The sequence below is a fragment of the Danio rerio genome, chromosome 17, assembly GCF_052040795.2.
Source record: "Danio rerio strain M-AB ecotype USA chromosome 17, GRCz13ab, whole genome shotgun sequence".
Lineage (NCBI taxonomy): Eukaryota > Metazoa > Chordata > Actinopteri > Cypriniformes > Danionidae > Danio > Danio rerio.
Genome location: NC_141037.1, coordinates 49,950,872 through 49,972,322, shown reverse-complemented (window position 1 = coordinate 49,972,322; position 21,451 = coordinate 49,950,872). Strand labels below are relative to the sequence as shown.

Below are 21,451 nucleotides of genomic sequence, written 5' to 3'. Positions count from 1 at the left end.
AGACATTTATCCAACCATCTATGCCCACCACCACCCCCTTCCTCCTGGAAGGACATCCATCCATGCACCCATCCTTCTGCCATTGAAGGATATTCCTGACCATCAGTGTCCAGTCATTGCTGAGGTGTGTATTTCTAATTTACTCCACATGGTGCACTCCTGTCTGTCATAGACAAAGACATAACTAACAGAGCTCTACATACTTGCTGAGCTCCAGAAATGCACAAGCTGATTTCCAGTGTTCTTCAGGTAAATCTCCACAGATGCTCTTGTTGTCACGGTTGTGGATCCATCTGCTCCGTATTTGAAGTGTCTGCGTTGTGTGACAGTTCATTACCATGATACGTGTTTTTAAGTATGTGTGCTTTTTCGCTCTCTGTGTTTGCGTGGGTGTCGCGTGGCTGTCAGTGGGTGTTGTTTTCATGTCATCAGCTGAGCGGTCACATGATCTTTTGTTACCGGAACTGTTGCGTAGCGCGCTCGGCTGATAATCAGCGCACTAGAGGTGTAGCACATTTTATGTGCCTATAAATGATCAGCGTTCCTGTCTCACCTTGTCAGTTCATTGTTTGTTCACGGTGCTTTGTGTTTTTGTCAGGCTCCTCCCGTTGAGATCGCTGGTGGTGAGTGGTTTGGTTGATTTCCTTGTTGCTGTCTCTGATGATCCCTCCTCCTGCTACGCTGAGTGTTTGATCTGCTCTGTTGATGAGTACATCGGAGACATTGCTGTTTCTTCTACGACGAATGTTTGATCTGCTCTGTTGATGAGTTTATAAACTTTTATCGGCGCTGCCGAGACGGACCATCTCTTTAATTACTCCTACAGTTTCCTTACTTCCAAGTTAAGCATTAAAGACTTTTTACTTGCATTTGGGTTCCACGTCTTGTTTTTTTAATTGTCACAGAACGAACTGACCAAACATGGACCCAGCAAGTGTGGCGGAGATACAGGATGTGCTGTCACGCAGTGTCGCCCGGATGGATCACCAGGAGCAACAAATGAAGGTGACCAGTCAGGCTATACAAGCACTGGTAAATCAGGTGTCCGAGCTGACAACACAAGTCCAGAGACTTAGCTCGGGTCTCAGCGCCGGTTCCACCCTACCGGCTCCCTCCGTCAAACCACCAGTCACTCCGGTTGCCAATGAGATTCCCCGAACCGCCGAACCGCAACTGCCTCCACCACAGTCCTATGCAGGTGAACCCCAACTTTGCAGAGCGTTTATCGCCAAGTGTTCTCTGTACATCTCACTGCAACCATCGTCTTTTCCCACCTAGGAGAGCAAGGTGGCGTTTTTAATCAACCTTTTGACTGGTAAGGCGGCATTATGGGGAACCACGGCGTGGGAGAGGAAACTGCCCTGCTGTCATACATTCAAGTCCTTTACAGAGGAGCTCAAGACCATTTTCGATCAGGCTGCTTCATGAAGAGAGGCATCTAGACGTCTCGCGGAGCTCCGTCAGGGAGATCACACGGTGGCGGAGTATTCTATCGATTTCCGCACCCTGGCGGCTGAGTGTGGTTGGAACAGTGAAGCTCAGTGGGACATGTTCTTTCACGGACTCGCGGATCATATAAAAGATGAGATTTACGCTTTGGAGCTACCCAAGATGTTGGACGGTCTCATCAGCCTGGCCATAAGGGTGGACAACTGTATGCAGCGCAGAGGTATGCACAGGGAGTTTCGCTCACAGACCTGTTTTCCGGAGGCTTCACTCCCCGATCCGGAACCCAAGCCCATGCAGGTGGGAAAGTTCCGCCTCTCATCGGAGGAGAGACGATACCGTCGCACGGGGGGCTTGTGCATGTACTGTGGGGTTGCTGGTCATTATGCGGCTTTATGTCCGGCCAAGAACAATAAATCATCCGCTGGTAAGAGTCTTTTGGTGGGTGAGGTCATGACAGTGAAGGACTCTCCCGATTCCACTTTCCTGCCCATTAAATTGGAATTCAATTCGAACTTTCATTCCTGTCATGCGCTCATTGATTCAGGAGCGGAGGGGAGTTTTATTGACTCTGATTTAGCTAAAAAGTTAAAAATTCCCTGTTTTCCCCTTTCTTCACCCATAGCTGTTCACGCACTTAGCGGTCTACCTCTCCCAACTATCACACATATTACAGCTCCTATTAGGCTCATCACTTCAGGAAACCATACTGAGACTATTACCTTCTTTCTCACTAACACTGTCAAAAACCCTGTTATTCTGGGACACCCGTGGTTGGTGTTACACAAGCCTCACATTAATTGAGGTCACAACACAGTTTTTTTCTGGGGTGAGAGCTGTCATAAGTCTTGTTTATTGTCTGCATGTTCCACTGTGTCTTGTTCTGTGTTACAGGAGGAGCAGGTGGATCTGTCAAACGTGCCTCGTGAGTACCACGACCTGAAGAGAGTGTTCAGTAAGTCCCGGACTGCTTCTCTACCTCCTCATCGTCCCTATGACTGTGCTATAGACTTACTGCCAGGTACGTCTCCGCCTAAAGGCAAGTTATATTCGCTGTCTGTTCCAGAGAGGGAGGCCATGGAGAAATATATTTCTGATTCTTTAGCAGCCAAGATCATCCGCCCGTCTTCTTCACCGGCAGGGGCGGGATTTTTTTTTGTGAAAAAGAAGGATGGTTCCCTTCGTCCGTGCATAGACTATCGAGGGCTGAACAGCATCACGGTTAAGAATACTTATCCTTTGCCGCTGATGTCTTCAGCCTTCGAGCGCCTGCAGGGGGCGAACTTTTTCACAAAATTAGATCTCCGCAATGCTTATCATTTGGTTCGCATAAGACCCGGGGATGAGTGGAAAACAGCTTTTAACACCCCTAGAGGGCATTTTGAGTACTGCGTTCTGCCCTTCGGCCTTTCCAACGCTCCAGCTGTTTTCCAGGCACTCGTCAATGACGTGTTGAGAGACATGATAGATCAGTTTATTTATGTCTACCTGGATGACATTCTGATTTTTTCTCACTCTCTCCAGGAACATATTCAACATGTCAGGTGAGTGTTGCAGAGGTTGCTAGAGAATGGGCTTTATGTCAAGGCGGAGAAATGCGTTTTTTATGCACAGTCGGTTCAGTTCTTGGGACATATCGTGTCAGTCGAGGGGATGCGCATGGATCCAGAGAAGATTCAGGCTGTGGTAGATTGGCCAACCCCAGATTCCCGTAAGGCCCTGCAGAGGTTTCTGGGTTTTGCCAATTTTTACCGGCGTTTTATTCGCAATTTCAGCCAGCTCGCCGCACCTCTGACTTCCTTGACCTCCTCCAAGATGCCGTTCAGGTGGTCCAGCGCAGCCGAAGCTGCCTTTTCCAAACTAAAGAGCTGCTTTGTTTCAGCTCCGATACTCATTGCCCCTGATCCTTCGCGGCAGTTTGTGGTGGAGGTCGATGCGTCGGAGGTGGGGGTCGGCGCCATTCTGTCCCAGCGCTCCGCCTCGGATGGCAAGGTCCATCCTTGCGCGTATTTTTCTCATCGATTATCTCCTGCTGAAAGAAACTACGACATTGGTAATCGAGAGTTGTTGGCCGTCAAGCTTGCTTTGGAGAAGTGGCGTCACTGGTTAGAAGGCTCGGGGGTGCCTTTTATCGTCTGGACCGATCATAAAAATCTTGAATATATTAGATCTGCTAAAAGATTGAACTCCAGGCAGGCTCGGTGGGCATTATTTTTCGGACGGTTTAATTTTACCATCTCGTATAGACCAGGTTCCAAGAACATCAAACCTGATGCGTTGTCACGTCTTTTCGATCCTTCGGATCGCAAGTCATCTCCTGATCCTGTGCTCCCTCAGAACATCATCATAGTGAACATTTCCTGGGAGATTGAGTCGAGGGTCCGTGCAGCCCTGGATGGGGTAACGCCCCCGATCGGATGCCCACCGAGTTGTTTGTTCGTGCCAGAGGGATTACGGTCCGACGTTGTCCGGTGGGGTCATTCCTCCAAGGAAGCTTGTCACCCAGGGGTGAGTCGCACATTATTTGTTATCAAACAACGATTTTGGTGGCCAGCTATGGCTTGTGATGTGCGCGATTTTGTTTTGGCTTGCTCTGTCTGTGCAGTTTCCAAGGCTTCCAATCGTCCCCCTGCTGGACTCCTCCAATCGCTGTCAGTGCCTTCGAGACCCTGGTCACACATTTCGCTAGATTTTGTTACGGGTCTTCCATCCTCTAACGGTAACACGGTAGTTTTAACCATGGTGGACAGGTTCTCGAAGGCTGCTCATTTTATCTCTCTGCCCAAACAGTTCGTCTCTAAATTCTGGAGAGAATTCTGTCGTTTATTGGGGGCCACTGTTAGTCTTTCTTCTGGTTTTCATCCCCAGAGTAACGGCCAGACTGAGAGAGCCAATCAAGATCTTGAGCGTACATTGCGATGTTTGGTCTCGCAGAATCCTTCCTCCTGGAGCCAACAACTTTCGTGGGTGGAGTACGCACATAATTCGTTACCAGTGTCAGCCACGGGCCTTTCTCCGTTTCAGTGTAGTCTAGGTTACCAGCCACCAGTTTTTCCCAGTCTGGTATCCGAAGTTGCGGTTCCCTCCGTTCACGCCTTTTTCCAGAGGTGCCACCGCACTTGGAATAGGGCCAGACAGACCCTCCTCCAAGTGGGGAAGCGCACCAAGGCTAAAGCCAATCGCCACCGGTCTAAGCCTCTCGTTTACGTTGTCGGTCAAAAAGTGTGGCTTTCTACTAAGAACATTCCGCTCCGCACCATCTGTAATAAGTTAGCTCCTAAATTTATCGGCCCTTTTATTGTCACTAGAATCATTAGTCCTGTGGCAATAATCCGCCTCAAATTACCTCCAGCGTACAGGAGAATTCATCCCGTGTTCCATGTATCCAAAGTAAAGCCCGTTTTTCATACGGCAATTAATCCGCCCACACCAGTTAACCATCCCCCACCCACCCCCCCAAGTTTAGTTTAGTAAAATCTATCTATCTATCTATCTATCTATCTATCTATCTATCTATCTATCTATCTATCTATCTATCTATCTATCTATCTATCTATCTATCTATCTATCTATCTGAAGAAGATACCCGACCATCACCTAGTCAGTTAAAGTTAAAATATTTAACTTTAAATGTTTTATAAAGTTGATTTGATTTAACTTAAAATGTAAAACAGTACCTAATTTATTATGATCCACTTGTCATTACTGACGTGTTTCCCTGTTCCTCCACATACCCCAAGCCAATCTGCCAAAGAGAAAGATATCAAGTCTTTAACTGATCTTAATACATTTCTTTGGAAACTAACTCCATTGTTCAGTCAGTTTAAGCAGTTCTACCTGTTTGCTGAGCTCCAGGTCTTCCAGTATATCTCCACTGTTCCTCTTATAAGTCTCAGTGGTGTTACTAAACATAAAGCTCTCTTCGGGCACGGGCCCCCGTCAAACGCATGCAACACCCCCCATCCCCCCAAAAACGATTTACCGATATATAAATAGCTAAACTGAAAATTATTAATGATGGCACGTGCTCTTGTAAATAGGGATGCTCTTGTGAGTCTCCCTTTTCTGCCTATTGTGTGTTCAATACCTGCAATTTAATTACCTACTAAAAAGAAGACATCTATCTAACAATCTATGCCCACCTCCACCCCCTTCCTCTAGGAAGGACATCTACGTACAATCTATGCCCACCTCCACGCCCTTCCTCTAGGAAGGACATCTACGTATCTACGACATCTACCATCCGACCAGCCATCCATCATTCATTAATCTATCCATCCATCCATCAATCTGAAAAATACCCAACCAGACCATCAGTTTGCAGTCATTGCTGAGGTGTGATTCCCATTTCTCCACATGCCCCAGTCTAATCTGCAAAAGACAAAAACAAGACTAATAAAGCTCTATTTGCTGGCTGATCTCCAGCAATAAACCAATTGTTCTCCAGTGTTCTTCAGATACATATTCACCATTCTGCTTGTGAGTCTCCTTCTTCTGCCTGTTGTTGTTCCATTACCTACAATGTAAATAACAGCCACAGACAAGACATTTATCCAACCATCTATGCCCACCACCACCCCCTTCCTCCTGGAAGGACATCCATCCATGCACCCATCCTTCTGCCTTTGAAGGATATTCCTGACCATCAGTGTCCAGTCATTGCTGAGGTGTGAATTCCTACTTTACTCCACATGCTGCACTCCTGTCTGTAATAGAAAAAGACATGACTAACAGAGCTCTACATACTTGATGAGCTCCAGAAATGCACAAGCTGTTATCCAGTGTTCATCAGGTAAATCTCCACAGATGCTCTTGTGAGTTTCCTTTTCTGCCTGTTGTTTGTCCATTACCTGAAAAAGAAACACTTGCTAACAAGACATCTAGACAGACATCTGTCTGAAGAAGATACCTGACCATCACTTAGTCTATAAAAATGAAAGTATATCATTTGAATTGTTTTATAAAGTTGATTTGATTGAATTTAAAAATGTAAAACAGTACCTAATTTATCATGATGTACTTGTCATTACTGACGTGTTTCTCTTTTCCTTCACATGCTCCATGCCAATCTGCCAAAGAGAAAGATATCAGGTCTTTAATTAATCTCAGAACATTTCTTTCGAAAACTAACTCCATTGTTCAGTCTGTTCAAGCAGTTCTACCCTCTGCCTGAGCTCCAGGTCTTCTAGTATATCTCCACCGTTCCCCTTGTGAGTCTCATTCTGCTCCACTCCAACCTGCAAAAGACAAAGACAGCCCTAACAAAGCCCTACGTGCTGTTCTTCACCGATGTCCTTGTGAGTCTCCTTCTTCTGCCTGCTTCTGCCTCTAAAACCTGAAAAAAAGAACTCTGACACAGACAAAGCCTAATTACTATCTATACCAACCACCACTCCATCTTGGAAGGCCGTCCATCGAGTCACACGTCAATCAGATGTATATATTTTTTTTTTTTAAAAAATCCCTGACCATCAATTTCCAGTCATTGCTGAGGTCTGTGATTCCCTTTTTGCCTCCATGAGGTCCATTCCAATCTGCAAAATACAATAGAAAGATTTCAGTTCATTAATTAATCTTAATATCATTTCTTGGAAGTTTCATCTATCATTGACTACATTTACATGGACATCAGTAAACAAATTATTTGCCTTAATCTAATTAAGACAATACTAAGATTAAGGCGTTTACATGAGTTGCTTTTTGAATGTTTCTTTCATGATCGCATTTTACATGTTATAGCACATACTTAGATTAACGTCATTGCGTCACTGCGCTATTTGCATTACCTCCTAAGTTTCATGTAATTTTGGGTGTTTCATTATTAATTTGTCAACTTTAACTGCGGTTTGGCACTTTCACTTTAATTCGGGCATGCCCCCCGTGACAAACGAGATATTGGATGCAACTATGAACTGCTGGAAGAGTTGTTAAATGGAAGTGAATACCGCAGGCTGAATGGAAGAAAAAAAAGCTCCACATTTCACGAGGCAGGTGTCTGTGGTTTCCACTGACTCTGTAAGTGCAAAGAGTGTCCAACAGCCATGTGTGTGGACTATCCTGTCGCAAAATGCTGCAAAAAGCCCTACATGATGGTAATATGTCGATTAAGGTGTTTACATGTCTGTAATGCACCTGTCACTGTAATAATACCTGTCATAAGAATAAACACATTCACCATAGGGAAGGCAGCATAATCACTCTCGTAGTAGAATTTTGCTTTCATAATCCAAAATAAAGTAATCAAACTTAAGTGCCTGATAGCTGCATCCCTTCAGCTACGTGATCAAAACTGCGACTGTTGAATGTGTGAAGTGTCCAACAGTCCACAATTCTTTTTAACAATTAAATAAGTGCATCATCTGAAAGTTTAAAGTGCACTTAATCTTTTTGTGAGCGTACTACTTACACTATATATATTTACACTACAAACTGGCAAAGACTAGCGTATAATTACAGAAAGCACCTATGGACAGCACTGACAGAGCCATACCTGCTGTTCTCCAGCATTTTTTAGATACATGTCCACCAATGCTTTTGTGAGTCTCCCTCTTCTGCCTGCTCCATTATTTGAAAAAGAAAAACCTGACACAGACAAGGCCTAATTACTATCTACACCAACCAACATGCCTTTATCTTGGAAGGATGTCCATCGACTCACCTGTCCATCTGATGTTATAAAAATAATTCCCTGACCATCCAGTCCTTGCTGAGGTGTGTGATTCCCTTTTTTTTCTCCATGTGGTCCCTTCCGATCATTCTGAAAGCTGACAGCACACAAATAAAAAAAAGATTAATTTATCTGATGGGATAACAAATGACAGTCTCATAAATCAGATAGCAAAATACAAATGAAGCTTACAAACAAACAAAAATTTTATATCTCTGTCTATCTGAAGAAATAGTCAACCATCACTTACTGTCACAGTAAGACCAGGTTCTCCACCCACTGAAGCACCATGAGCACCCTCACCTGAGTCTAATCAGACACACATCTGACAATCATCACCATCATCATCACAGCACTATAAAGACTCCACTCAGATTCCCTCATTGTTTGGCCTCTTTGGTTGTACAGAATAGACAGAACTCCCTATACACAGTGGATTTTTCGATATCAGTTTACATACCTATCCAGTGTTCTCCAATTCTCTCCTAGTGTGGAGTCTCCTGGTTTCTCATCTGGTCTTCGTCCTGTTTGCCGTCTGTGGTATCTGTCTCCAGTCTCAAAGCCTGCAGTCATATCTAGTTTATGTTCATGGACTTATCATCTACATCAATGTACTCACCTGTGTATACTCACCTGCCATTCTGTAAATAAACTGTTTATCATTCACTTGAATCCTGGCCCTTCTGTGACACTGTAAAAATTAAATTGTATAATTAGATTGTTTTATTTAAGTTGACTTTATTTAACTTAATGTAAGGATGTACCTAATGTATTCCGATGCACTTGTTATTATTGACCATGTTCCTGCACATGCTCTATGCCAATCTGCCAAAGAGAAAGATATAAAGTCTTTAGTTAGATAACTCTATTGTTCAGTCTGTTCAAGCAGTTGTACCTGCTTGCTGAGTTCCAGGTCTTCAAGCATATCTCCACCGTTTCTCTTGTGAGTCTCCTCCTTCTGCTCCTCTCCAGTCTGAAAATAAACAAAGACTGCCCCAACAAAACCCTACGCGCTGGGGTCCGTTCTTCGTACCTCGCTTAAATGATCCAAGATGATTTGGCAGATTCTGGATCGTTTAATCTTGATAACTGATCTCTCGCTAATTTGGTTCTTCAAACAAGTTCGCGAATCAGATTAGAATGTCTGGATAAACTGATCTGAGATCGCTGCGTGTGTTGTGAAGTACAGATCTATCGATCCTCGAAATCATGATCAGCAGTGCACCCTACGTGCTGGGGTCCGTTCTTCGTACCTCGCTTAAATGATCCAAGATGATTTGGCAGATTCTGGATCGTTTAATCTTGATAACTGATCTCTCGCTAATTTGGTTCTTCAAACAAGTTCGCGAATCAGATTAGAATGTCTGGATAAACTGATCTGAGATCGCTGCGTGTATTGTGAAGGACAGATCTATCGATCCTCGAAATCATGATCAGCAATGCAACGATTGGCTGACGGCACAGCAGCATAATGACATAATTTGATTAATATTCAATTATCCATGTGAGCAAAATTACATCAAATTAGCAGTAAACGGCTTGTTAAATATGACACGCAATAACCTTCCACATTTGTTGTGAGCAGCAGGCTTTACACTTTCATGTGTCAAGAGTATTCATCATGTATTTCAATGCAAATCAATGTATTTAGTTCTACATTAAGAAAAAGATTTTCTTTATTATTGAAGCCGTTTTTTTAATCGGTGTAAAGAATAACTGGTTGTTTACAAAAGCATTTTCATATTGGTAAAGGTGTCTGCAACTTTGTGAAGCATCAAATCACTGGCATATTAACTATCAAAACATGTTTTGATAAAAGTCACATATTGTGCATTTCTATTATACACAATTTATACTAAAGCAATCTAAAAAGTTCATATAAATAAGTTTTCTCTATGCACCAGCAGGTGGCAGTCTTTGTACTTTCATTTCGAGGGTGCAGAGTGCATAAGTTTTATTAAAATGTATAACTTTATTTCATTAATAACTATAACTTTATATATATAGTTAAAATATGTACCATTTTCCTAAGTGTATATAACTACTACTGTAAGAAAATATAAGAATTTGGAACATACTTGAACATTGCATGAACTGAGCCGATCTAATCCTGTTTATATGAGTTGAACCTGCTCCCGATCAGGTTTGACCTAGCAGAACTGTTGCTATGACAACAACTCTCGGATCAGCTTTGAAGAACGAAACGATCCTGGATCGTGTCAAATCGTCAATATCCGAATCCAGCTAATTGAGTGATCCACGTACGAAGAACGGACCCCTGTTCTTTAGAATTTGTTAGATACATGTTCACCGATTCTCTTGTGAGTCTGCCTGCTCTCCGTTAGCTGAAAAAGGAAAAACCTGACACAGACGACGCCTATCTATCTATACCAGTGGTTCTCAAAGTGGGCTTCCTTCTAGTGGTACGCGGAGGAATCACTGAATAATTAAAAATATATGAACACTCTTTTACCCTTTGACGTTTACGATAACACCCATGTGTGATTAGTATGTTTAGTGAATTATCTTTTGTTTGAGACCTGACTGTGATGGCTGAGAAATATAATTGTATTAAATCTAACTTCCCTGACTAATCTCTCCTTTGTGCTTCATACACAAAATCCAAGTTCAAATATCATCATCAAATTACTGAAACAGTAGTTTTGCTGACTTGCAAAACTTACTGACTGCTGACAACACTGCATTAAAAGCTAACTATCTAAGCCCACCACCACCCCCTTCCTTTTGGAAGGACATTACTGAATAATAATTGATATGAACACTTTTACTATTTGACGTGTACGATAACACTGATGCGTGATTAGTATGTTTAGTGCATCACATCATCAGATGCTAAGAATTAAAAATATTGTGGAGCTCTCGAGCAGATACGCACTAGAAAAGTGCTTTTGCAGACCAGTCCTGCTAGCATTTCAGTTACTGCAAACTCAGGAATTTTCCATGCTTCATCATAGGTAAAAAAATTATCACAAACTTGTTAATGTGTTTGAGTTGTGTACAGTAATGCGTGTTTTCGATATATAGCATAAAGTCATTAGTTTTTTGTAAATAGCCTAGCGGTGTGGCTTTTAATTTAGTTAGTTGCCTCAGATTTCATTTCTCCTTACATTTCTCACAACACTATTTACATTTGCACAACAGTTAAAGCATTTCTCAAAACAATCAGTACAAACTGCAAAATCATGCCAATAACCTGCAAAAGTGTGTCACTTGCTCAAAATGGATAGCTCATTCCTCAAAAGTAAGTATTGATGTCAATGAAAGTGTCAGTGTCATCAAGATGAAAAGTCCAGACACCATTGTTTATGAACAAGATAGTCAAATGGCTTTGTCATGTTTTCATTATGACTGTTTACTCTGTACATTTTTTCCCAATGCAAAAAAAGTTAGATTTTGGTGACACTTCCTGAAAATGCTCAAGACAGCACTATATACTATTTGCACAGCCAATTGAAAACTACAGTAAAGTAAGACATCTGAGTACAAGACACTGAATATGTATGTTTCACATTTTTACTGCATTTGCTCTTTGCAATTTTAATTTATTCACAGCATTGAGCAAAAGAATAAATACACCTATATTTACAACAAACATAAACGTCCTTTAGGTAGAGCTGTGCACAACTGTACACAATATTGCAGGACATATCGGAACTGAACCTACAATATACATAGGTCTGTAAATCATTCATCAAATTGCTCAATTTAGAAGAAATATTTAGGAAAATAAAGATTTAAAATTGTTCTGTAAAACTTCCTTGACATATTTTGACAACTAGTTTAATATTTTTGTATGTAATGACTCAAGTAATGAAATGAGGACTATTAGTTTTATATGGAATGACTATTCAGCATTCACAATTTTAGTTAATATTGATTGACATGACATAAGCAGATGATAATGTTATAAACAGCAGAGAGTTGTATGAAAGCAATTGATGCATGTCCAAAAGCATTTGCCATTTGTTGTAAGGAATGAGAAACTGCTACTAAGATGTGCACAGATGACTAATTGTTTTGACAAATGCATTAACTGTTGTGAAATTGTAAATAGTGTTGTGAGAAATGCACTAAAGCACCAGAAAAAAAAACTGAATCTGGATGTTATTCACATGTTGTGGGCCACAGAACATAGACTCAAGCACAATTGCCATTTGTATGAAGCTTAGAGAAACACAAAAATTAAAGTTAGTCTCGGTGTGCACTGATTTAGCACTTGTGAACCTTACCCGAGGCGCTCTAAAGTGGTGGTCAGGTGCACAGTGTACAAAAACTCCACGGTTTACTGAAGATATGATCTTAATTCCACCAAATGATTGAAATGCTGCACGTATGAATTTATAAATCACGTGTAAATTGTTCAAACAGTGTATTTATTATCACTGGCTTCTTTGACATTTGTCATTTTTTTGACAACATACTGTAAACGACACACTGTTAGCAGATCTGGTCTCTAATTTAAATATGTAATTGTGAATCATGTTAAAAATGCAAGTTACTGTTTAGATTTCAAGGGGGATACCGGGGATAGTTGTGACACTTCCAATCTCTAGAACCAGGAACAGGTTACAAATCAGTTGTTTCGCTTCACACATGCTCATTAGTTCTCATATCACATATAAAAGTCCTGTGACAGACACAGCAGATATTAGACAGCAAAAATTACATTTAAGCTAAGAAAGTAAAACTTTTTACTTTATTTTTGAGATGAGTTTAACTACAAATCAGGTATTGCCATGTGAATTGTGTGTCTGTGTGTGGATGTATTTAATCTACATTGCTGGTGATAATGTTTTAGCTGAGAACGGATTAATGACTACATGACGCTGGGTCAGTTGTAAGAACAAAACTCTTGCGAGTAACATCAGTGAAATGTTACCTCCAACCCCAAGCAGATTTAAAACTGTATTTATATTATTTAATTTATTTTAGTATTCCTACAGTTCTTTAAAGAGAAAGAAGTCAAAATGTCTGACCTCTGTGGGCTCATGAAGCCTGGACACACAAATAGGGCCCTATCATACACCCGGCGCAGTGTGGCGCAAGGCGCGGCAATAGTCTTTTGGTAGTTTCAGCTTGGCGCAAGAGTCGTTTTGAGGCGTTGCGCTACGCTGTTTAAATAGCAAATGCATTAGCACTCATTTGTGCGCCCTTAGGCGTTCTGGTCTAAAAAGGAAGGCGTTCTGAGGCGGTCCACTGGCGCATTGCTATTTTGAGAAACTATAATAGATTTTTCATTAGACCAAAACTAACCCGGTCTAAACTCCAGCGCAGAGTTGCGCCTCGCTTACGCACTGCTTAATACGCACAAGAGAGCACTAGGCAAATATCTTTACATATGAAAAAATTTAAATAATAAGGATATATATAGGATATAATAAGAACAGATATAGAATATAAATATAAAGGATTAAAATATTACAAAACATATTATTTTCTAGCCTACATAAATATGAAAAATCACTGCTTTTATGTCTTCTTCATCTCGGGAGGCTTTTTCAGTTCATTCATAACAATTTGCTTTTGTATAATGTTATTAATATTAGCAGTATTATTTATTATATCCATATTTATATTTGTTTTATTAAAAACAAGCTTAGACTTGCCCACCTGTCAGGTTTTAGACCATATGGGGCACAGCATGTGTTTTAGGATATAACTCAGGTTTTTGAGCACATTTTGTTATTATTGTTCATTTATTCGTTTGCTGGAAATCAGAACTGAATTTAGAAATAGTTTTGAAACTAATATTTGCGCTTAACAAACTAAATCATTTATATATAGACTAATTGATGTCTGTGCGTAAAGGTTTTCCTATCCAAGAGTGAATGTGAAAGTAGTTCCATTATCTCTCATTCTCACGCAGTAGATGCTCTGTTTAACAGTTTTCTGTTAAAAAAAAACTGTTAACTTTTTGCTTGTGAAATGCTCAGTTTTTCCACTTAGACTTACTTAGCGTCCTGTAAATAGCGAATGCGCTCTTGGCGTGACGCAGCTGGCTCTTAAAGTTAATGGGAGATGAGACTCTAATTGGTTTATTCTCAAAACACACCTATAACTCATTAAGAAAATAATTTCAACCCTTTTAGACCACGCGCCACGGTGCAAAGTGGATTTTCCCGTCCTTAAATTAGCAAAAACGCGTTCTGACACGCCCTGAAAGCATTTACGCCCAGCGTTTTGCGCTCTGCGCATGGACCGTCAAAATAGAGCCCATAGTGTTCAATTGTTGAAGCTAATGCACATTTGCACATTTTATTCAGCTTGCTAACACAGACACACACAAATTATCCTGAAGGCTCAATGGTGAATAAAAAGCTTTTAAATCTTTTTTTTTTTGTCATAATTCTTATTTTATAATGCTACATCTCAACCCGATGGAAATCTTAATTTAATTAAATTAAATTTTTAATTTGTCTAACAACTAAGCCAGACAGTGGGGTGAATTGTAACATTTCACTCCTACTGTTTGAAACTAAAGTGTTCATATTTTCTATTTAACTTAATAAAATGCCATTTAATAGCAGACACTCAATATCTTAAAGATATATAGAGAAATATAATAGAAGCACAACAATCACAGTCTCCCCCATACAAATATGTCATATGTACATGCATCATATATTTCAAAATGTATCAAAACTTGTTTATATATGATATGATTATGATTATATATGAGGATTATGTGGTCCAAGCTACATTCCCAGGTTTTGATGAATATAGGCTACTAGGCATGGGCCGGTATAAGTTTCTGATGGTGTGACAACCTTGGTAAAAATATCACGGTTTCACAGTATTGTGTTTACTGCTGTAAAATAATTTCGTTTTAAATGTCTTAGTAAAACAACAACTTCTTTCCACATTTAACACAATAAATTACATTCTAAGAAACATTTACAATATTTTGGAATACTACACATGTCAGGCTACATAATTAAAATCGACCATTGACTTCTGCTCTTTTCATTAGCTTCAAAAACACAGATTTCCTTACAACACATAATAAAACCACTTAAAAATAACGCCCCTATACATTTAGCGGTTTTAACACCATGACTTTTCCAAACTGTGGTAAACCTTGAAACTGGTTATCATCACATGCCTATAGGCTACTACATGCTGATACTTTACCGATAAGTACAGCATTTTATTTATTTATTTTATTCTTTACGAACAGTACCAATTTTAATGAACTTTAAAGCGCATTTTTATTTAAGCATAAGGACAGTACAGTGCTAATGTTCAAACTATTTATAATGTTTAAAGTTGCTGACATTATTTTATGAATAAATCTGCCTTGTTTTTGAACTGTGCAGAGCTGTGGCTGATTAATTAGGTCTACTACACTACTATATTTCAATGCTAGTCATTAGGTGGTACTAATAAGTTGAAAAAGTTGAGAACCACTGATCTATACCAAATACCAGCCTTATCATCTAGGAAGGACTTCCATCGATGCAGCCGTCCATCTGATTTTTTAAAAATAAATTCCTGATCCAGTCGTTGCTGAGGTGTGTGATTCCATTTTTCCTCTCTGTATGATTCATTATGATCTGCAAAAAAACAATAGAAAGATGTCAAGACATTAATTAAGCTCTTTTGAAGTTTCATCTACCATTGTCTCCAGTCTGGTTCTGTTTTAACACTAACAAGCAATATTTCACAGCTATAAAAAAATACTCTACAAGATGACAATCTATAAACTTACAATATAGATAAATGAGCTACAATAAATAGTAAAACTGTAAGTAAAACAAATAACTATGAAAATCTGCAAATTTTAAACAGGTCGACAGCACAAACAATAAATAAATAATACAACAGTAATATAGAATATGTGTTAAAGCTGACAGCATACAAATACATTTAAACAGATAAATTTATCTGACGATATGACAAATAAAAATCTGCAAATGATAATTTAGATAGTAATATTACAGCTTACAAACATGTATATTTTGTTCTACCAACCTAACATAACAAATCGCATTCTACGATTATAAACAGGCTACTAAATAAGAAAACAAAATACACAAACTATAAAGAAATATATATATATATATATATATATATATATATATATATATATATATATATATATATATATATATATATATATATATATGGATATACAAAATCTTAAAATTGACAAGTCGACAAAACAGCAATCTCCAGTTCCAACCAACATTCAGTCCAATCTACATTTTAGCCAAAAAAAAGACGTGGAAAACAAATATTATAATTTAAAATTATATGACAGAGACTAAACGATATGATAATACTAAAATCTTTAGTATCCTTCACAAAAATCACGTCGAAAAAAACAAATATAATAGGCTAAAATGATACTTTTAGAAAGATCTTTACATACCGCTAATGTCAGAGACGGTCACACACTTACTGCAGGCCACACTAGTTTCTTTCTCAACGTCATCGACCGTTTTTCGAACACATTCTTTTTTTAGAACGCCACTTTGGTAACCACAGCAACGCCACTGCGCCGCAATATTTAATCACCTTAAAGGTACAGTGCGCAATTTCCGTGAAGCACTGTAGAATAAAGAAGTTGGGTCCTTGTAATCTTTTGAGTATATAGATAATAGCAACTTTGATTCTCAGTTTGACTAACTTTTGTATGTTTAAATGCTATTTTGCATGCATACGTCTTATTATTCAGGCAAAGTAAATTAATATGTATCTAACCTGTATGCATACCTATCAACCCTCCCGTTTTTCCCGGGATTCTCCTGTATTATACAGTTCTATCCCGCTATCATCCAGTAAAGGTATTTTCCCGTATTTCGTCCGTATTTTCAGTCTTTCTCTGAACAGCCGAGTCTCCCTATACGCAACCCGTACCGCCGAACCACTAGGGGTCGCCCCTTGGTCTCAAACGTGAGTCTGTTCTGTGCTTTCGCTTTGTTTAGGAATGAAAACACTTATGAATAAATATTAAAAACGGCGCGATTCCCTTTCCTTTTGATCACAGGTCCCGTCGCCCATCCTATACAATCCTCAAAACAGTCATATAATGGTGCATGACTGTCAGCTGACATGCTCCATTAGTGATAAACAGACGCTGTTTTCCAAACGGATTCTGTACACGCGGTTTGAAGCGTAGAGAAAGTCTGGCTTTTGGGTGCGTGTTTAAACAGACACACATAATTAATAATAATAACATATAAAGATGTCGATCTTGGTGGGTTTTTTTCCCAAACACAACAAATTTTGTCTTAAATGAGCATAAAAAGTTAGGAAAGCAGTCAAATGCTTTCATTATAACGTTAGATGTGTGCGTTTTAAAGTAACACCTCTTATTTAATGTAATAAAAAATCTTAATAAATGAGAGATCCATTCGTTGCTCTTTAATCAGAATGTGTCAGTTATACAGTGAAGAGACGGCTAATGAGATTGATAGCTTGATTCTGTTTCATTATAGCTATTAATTTTAATAAGCTGAACTGTTTGCTAATGTATTTGCTGCTAATGTATTTTTTTTTTTTTTTTGTTGATAATCATTTTAAAACATTTTACTGACCATTTAGCTGTTTATTTACAATGAAACAACTCCAAATGAACAGGGGGGAATCCCTTATGATGGTGGGCATATCCCTTATTTTCACATCCCAATGTTGACAGGTATGCCTGTATGTATGATCTCTAAAAATTAAATATAGTTCGGTTTAAGCCACTAGAGCAATGTAGTCACAACTTTATGTCACAAAAAATAAGTTAAATCATAATACAGGGTGGGCCATTTTTATGGAAACACCTTAATATAATGGGAATTGTTGGTGATATTTGTGGCACATTAGTGTGAGGGGTCTTGTAAATAACTCATGAAAGATTAAAGTTACGTTGAAACCAAGCGCACCATTGTTTTGTTTTTTTTCTCATGAAATTCCGAATAAGTTTTATTAAGGTGTATTCATAATATATTGGCCCACCCTAGACGCCTCGTGATCCACTTCGGTCTGTTGCTCCGATACGTCAACGCGGTCGCCATCTAATATCCGGTCATCAGAACAGAGAAGCTGCTGTTTTCTCGGATATAAAATACCAATACGCTTATAGGCTACTTATGAACTGATTATAATTTGTTGGTGTAAAAAAGCTCCAGTGAGCTAAAAGTAAGAAAGTTCAAACTTGTAATATTTATTTTATGGTATAAAGAGAGATGTATTGTCAATAAATGTATATCTGCTTTATCGAAAATAATGCCCTCTTTTTTAATAAGTCCTAAATAAAGTCCTCTTTTTTTTCTTTCTTTTTTTTTTACAGTTTTATAAAAGTTAACAAAAACGGTTAATACAAAGTAATGAATAACACATTATTATAACAGTACAAATTCTATACAGTAATGTAGAATAAAATTCTGCATTATATCTGTAATAATAAATTAATAATAACAAATAGATTGCGAAATAGTATGTGCGTGATATGTATAATCATAACTAAGTGTGTGCATAGGTGTTAACATAATCACACTCACACACACATGCAGGCACACACACAATATATATATATATTAGTATAAAACACATATTTATGTGTTTTAAAGATATGCAAGTATATGTATGCTGTATTGTATGTTATGCTGTATTGTATGTTATGTTATGTTCAGCTAAGAACCTTGGTCCAGACAATAAAGTAAATTAAATGATCATAATAATAGTGTAATGACAACAAATAAAAAATTGGAGACAGCAGAATGAAAGCAGAATATAGACAATAACAAAAATTATTAAATTTGTGTAGTGAGTAAAAATATAATAAGATAACTACAATATGCTGGTAGCAAGCTGTATAATACCAGCTAGCCCCCTCACTTTTACAGGAATTTACACAAATCTGTAATTTTCCATTTTCCAGTACTGACGCTTAGCAAACAAGGTTTCTTGAAGTGTCTAGATGTTCTTTAGTTCCCTTGAATTATCTGATCTCTGTGTGGAGAATCGGCTGCTGTCAAATTCCTTTTGCAAACAAAAATCACACTGCATTTTTACAATTATTACCAAAGTGAAATGTAAACTGATATTTCCTAATGACATACAGTGCATCCGGAAAGTATTCATAGCGCTTCACTTTTTTCACGTTTTTTTAATGTTACAGTCTTATTACAAAAAGGATTAAATTCATTTAGTTCCTCAACATTCTCCAAACAATACCCCATAGTGAAAAAAATATATATTTTTTTAAATTGTGGCACATTTATTAAAAATAAAAAACCTGAAAATCACATGTACATCAGTGTTCACAGCCTTTGCTCAATACTTTGTTGATGCACCTTTTGGTAGCAATTACAGCTTCAAGTCTTTTTAAATATGATGCCACAAGCTTGGCACACCTGTCTTTGGGAATTTTTGCCCATTCCTCTTTGCAGTACCTCTCAAGCTCCATCAGGTTGGATGGGAAGTGACGGTGTACAGCCAATTATAGATCTCTTTGGAGATGTTCTATAGGATTTAGGTCTGGGCTCTGGCTGGGCCACTCAAGGTCATTCACCGAGTTGTTGTGAAGTCACTCCATTGATATTTTGGCAGTGTGCTTTGGGTCATTGTCCTGCTCGAAGATAAACTGTGGCTTCAGTCTGAGGTCAAGAGCAAAGGCTGTGAATACTTATGTAGGTTACATGTGATTTTTTAGCTTTTTTATCTTTTATTAATTTGGAAGAATTTCAAAAATATTTTTTTTTCACATTGTCATTATGGGGTGTTGTGTGCAGAATTTTGATTAAATAAATGAATTTAATCTATTTTGGAAAATAGCTTTAACAAAAAAACATGTGGAAAAAATTAAGCGCTATGAATACTTTCCGGATGCACTTTACTACAATATAGAAACAACATACAATAATTGTAGATGGTGAAAATACTAGTGTTTTGATATTTTGGGCTCTACTCCCACATGAAACAATAGTAATTTACAGCAAATATTCTGGTATTTTTGAACCTATAATGAATTGAATTAAACTGTTGTAATCTTAGTTGCTATGCTAACACAACATCCATTTCTACAACTAGGATATATTATTAGGGTGGCCAAGAGAGCTTAACGTGGTGCAGTTGAAGAAAACATGCAATTATAAAAACACCAACAAATTGAGAAAAGATCTTCATCAGTTTGACAGCACACATGGTGCAAGTCTTCACAATGCAAACAAGCATATTTAAAAAAAAGTGCTGCATTTCCTCACAACACACAAAGAATGGAACACAATGGAAATGTTTAAAGGGGACCCAAAAACGTGACGAATGCCGCTGTGCCGTGACTTTTGCTCAGTGAAGTTGTAGGTTATCTTTGAAAGATGAGTGTTTGTTTATTTTAACATCCCGATTCCAGTGTCTTTAGTATAAGTCTAAATAACCACAACCTATATAGCTGGGTCGGTCACATTTAGGGTGCCCTTGAAACCTTTCCTTTGCGTTGTGAGAAAATATTAGTGTTACACACACTAATCACATATTAGATAAAGTTATAAATGAGAAAATCCCTCTCACTGTTTTTATTTATTTGGAGAGCTTCTATGGGGTATGCACAAAGATTTGTAATTTCAGTCAGCCAGCCCAAGGGCTACTGGTTAACTGTCATCCCATACAAAATTACAGTGTAAAATAACAGATTTCTTAAAAAAAAAAAAAAAAAAAAAAAAAACAGCAATCTTTACTGCCTGGCTGAGATACAATAAAGCAAGAAGCATTGCGCTAAGTTCTATTTTCCCAGGGCCATGTCTTTGAAATATGGAAATTAATTTTGCCCTCGTATTTTCAATGGAGTTTCTGCACTAGACTACTGCTAATGACAGCGCCTGCATCATTAAAAACAAAAAGGATGCTTAAGTCTATTTAACTGATTATATTTGAAATACATTACAACATCGATCCTGTAAAAGAAACCTTATGAAATTGAAAATAGCTACATTAAGTTTTCAACAAAGTTCATCATTGGTTAAAAAACACTAACTTAGTTGTGCAAATAGCCTGCTAAAATATATAATAAGAAAGTTGACGTTATACTTTTTTAAAAAATAATTTTTGCCCATATCTACAGACCATTTCAAGAACGTAAACAATAATAAACGCGTTGCCATGACACTGCGTGGTCTGGTCTTAAAGCATTTCCGGTAGCGCCATTTTTTCCACAAACCTGTCAAAACTAGCGCATCTTTTTACGATTGTTAACAACAAAGTGTTAAAATTACTAAATTACAGTGGGTAAAAAATCATTCTTACCTGTGAAATATAATTTCACTCTGCGACAAACTAAACAGCTCCAATAAGCAACCAATTTATGTTACTTAATCTCAGTTAAAGTGA

General features: G+C 38.4%; 1 protein-coding gene and 2 long non-coding RNA genes across 16 annotated transcripts in view; all 3 read right to left on the bottom strand.

Annotated features, from left to right (window-relative positions):
* Positions 1-12,532, bottom strand: part of LOC110438063 (uncharacterized) — a 74,166-nt gene extending 61,634 nt beyond the window's left edge. For 2 of the 13 annotated variants that reach the window (XR_015513789.1, XR_015513788.1), the window contains exons 1-10: positions 9,009-10,249; positions 8,878-8,938; positions 8,747-8,804; positions 8,574-8,676; positions 8,364-8,422; positions 8,105-8,210; positions 6,916-6,980; positions 6,609-6,796; positions 6,448-6,515; positions 6,193-6,296 (exon numbers count right to left, since the gene is read on the bottom strand). Coding sequence is in view for 8 of the 13 variants with exons in the window: in XM_087291057.1 (XP_087147183.1) it covers positions 6,918-6,980; positions 8,105-8,210; positions 8,574-8,676; positions 8,747-8,804; positions 9,009-9,038 (360 nt within the window). In the remaining 5 variants the exon portion in view is untranslated. The other 11 variants (XM_087291062.1, XM_087291061.1, XR_015513787.1 and 8 more) reach the window with 10 other exon arrangements.
* Positions 12,533-13,220: 688 nt separating this feature from the next.
* LOC141378414 (uncharacterized) lies at positions 13,221-17,428 on the bottom strand. Of its 2 annotated transcripts, none has more exons than XR_015513793.1 (3): positions 16,850-17,428; positions 16,506-16,684; positions 13,221-15,687 (listed from the first exon to the last, which is right to left on the bottom strand). It is a non-coding gene; the product is annotated as an uncharacterized LOC141378414 (long non-coding RNA). The 2 variants fall into 2 exon arrangements; XR_015513792.1 differs by having other exon boundaries at positions 16,838-17,257.
* A 196-nt stretch (positions 17,429-17,624) lies between these two features.
* LOC147833182 (uncharacterized) lies at positions 17,625-20,763 on the bottom strand. Its single transcript, XR_015513819.1, has 2 exons — positions 19,948-20,763; positions 17,625-19,176 (listed from the first exon to the last, which is right to left on the bottom strand). It is a non-coding gene; the product is annotated as an uncharacterized LOC147833182 (long non-coding RNA).
* Positions 20,764-21,451: the final 688 nt, after the last annotated feature.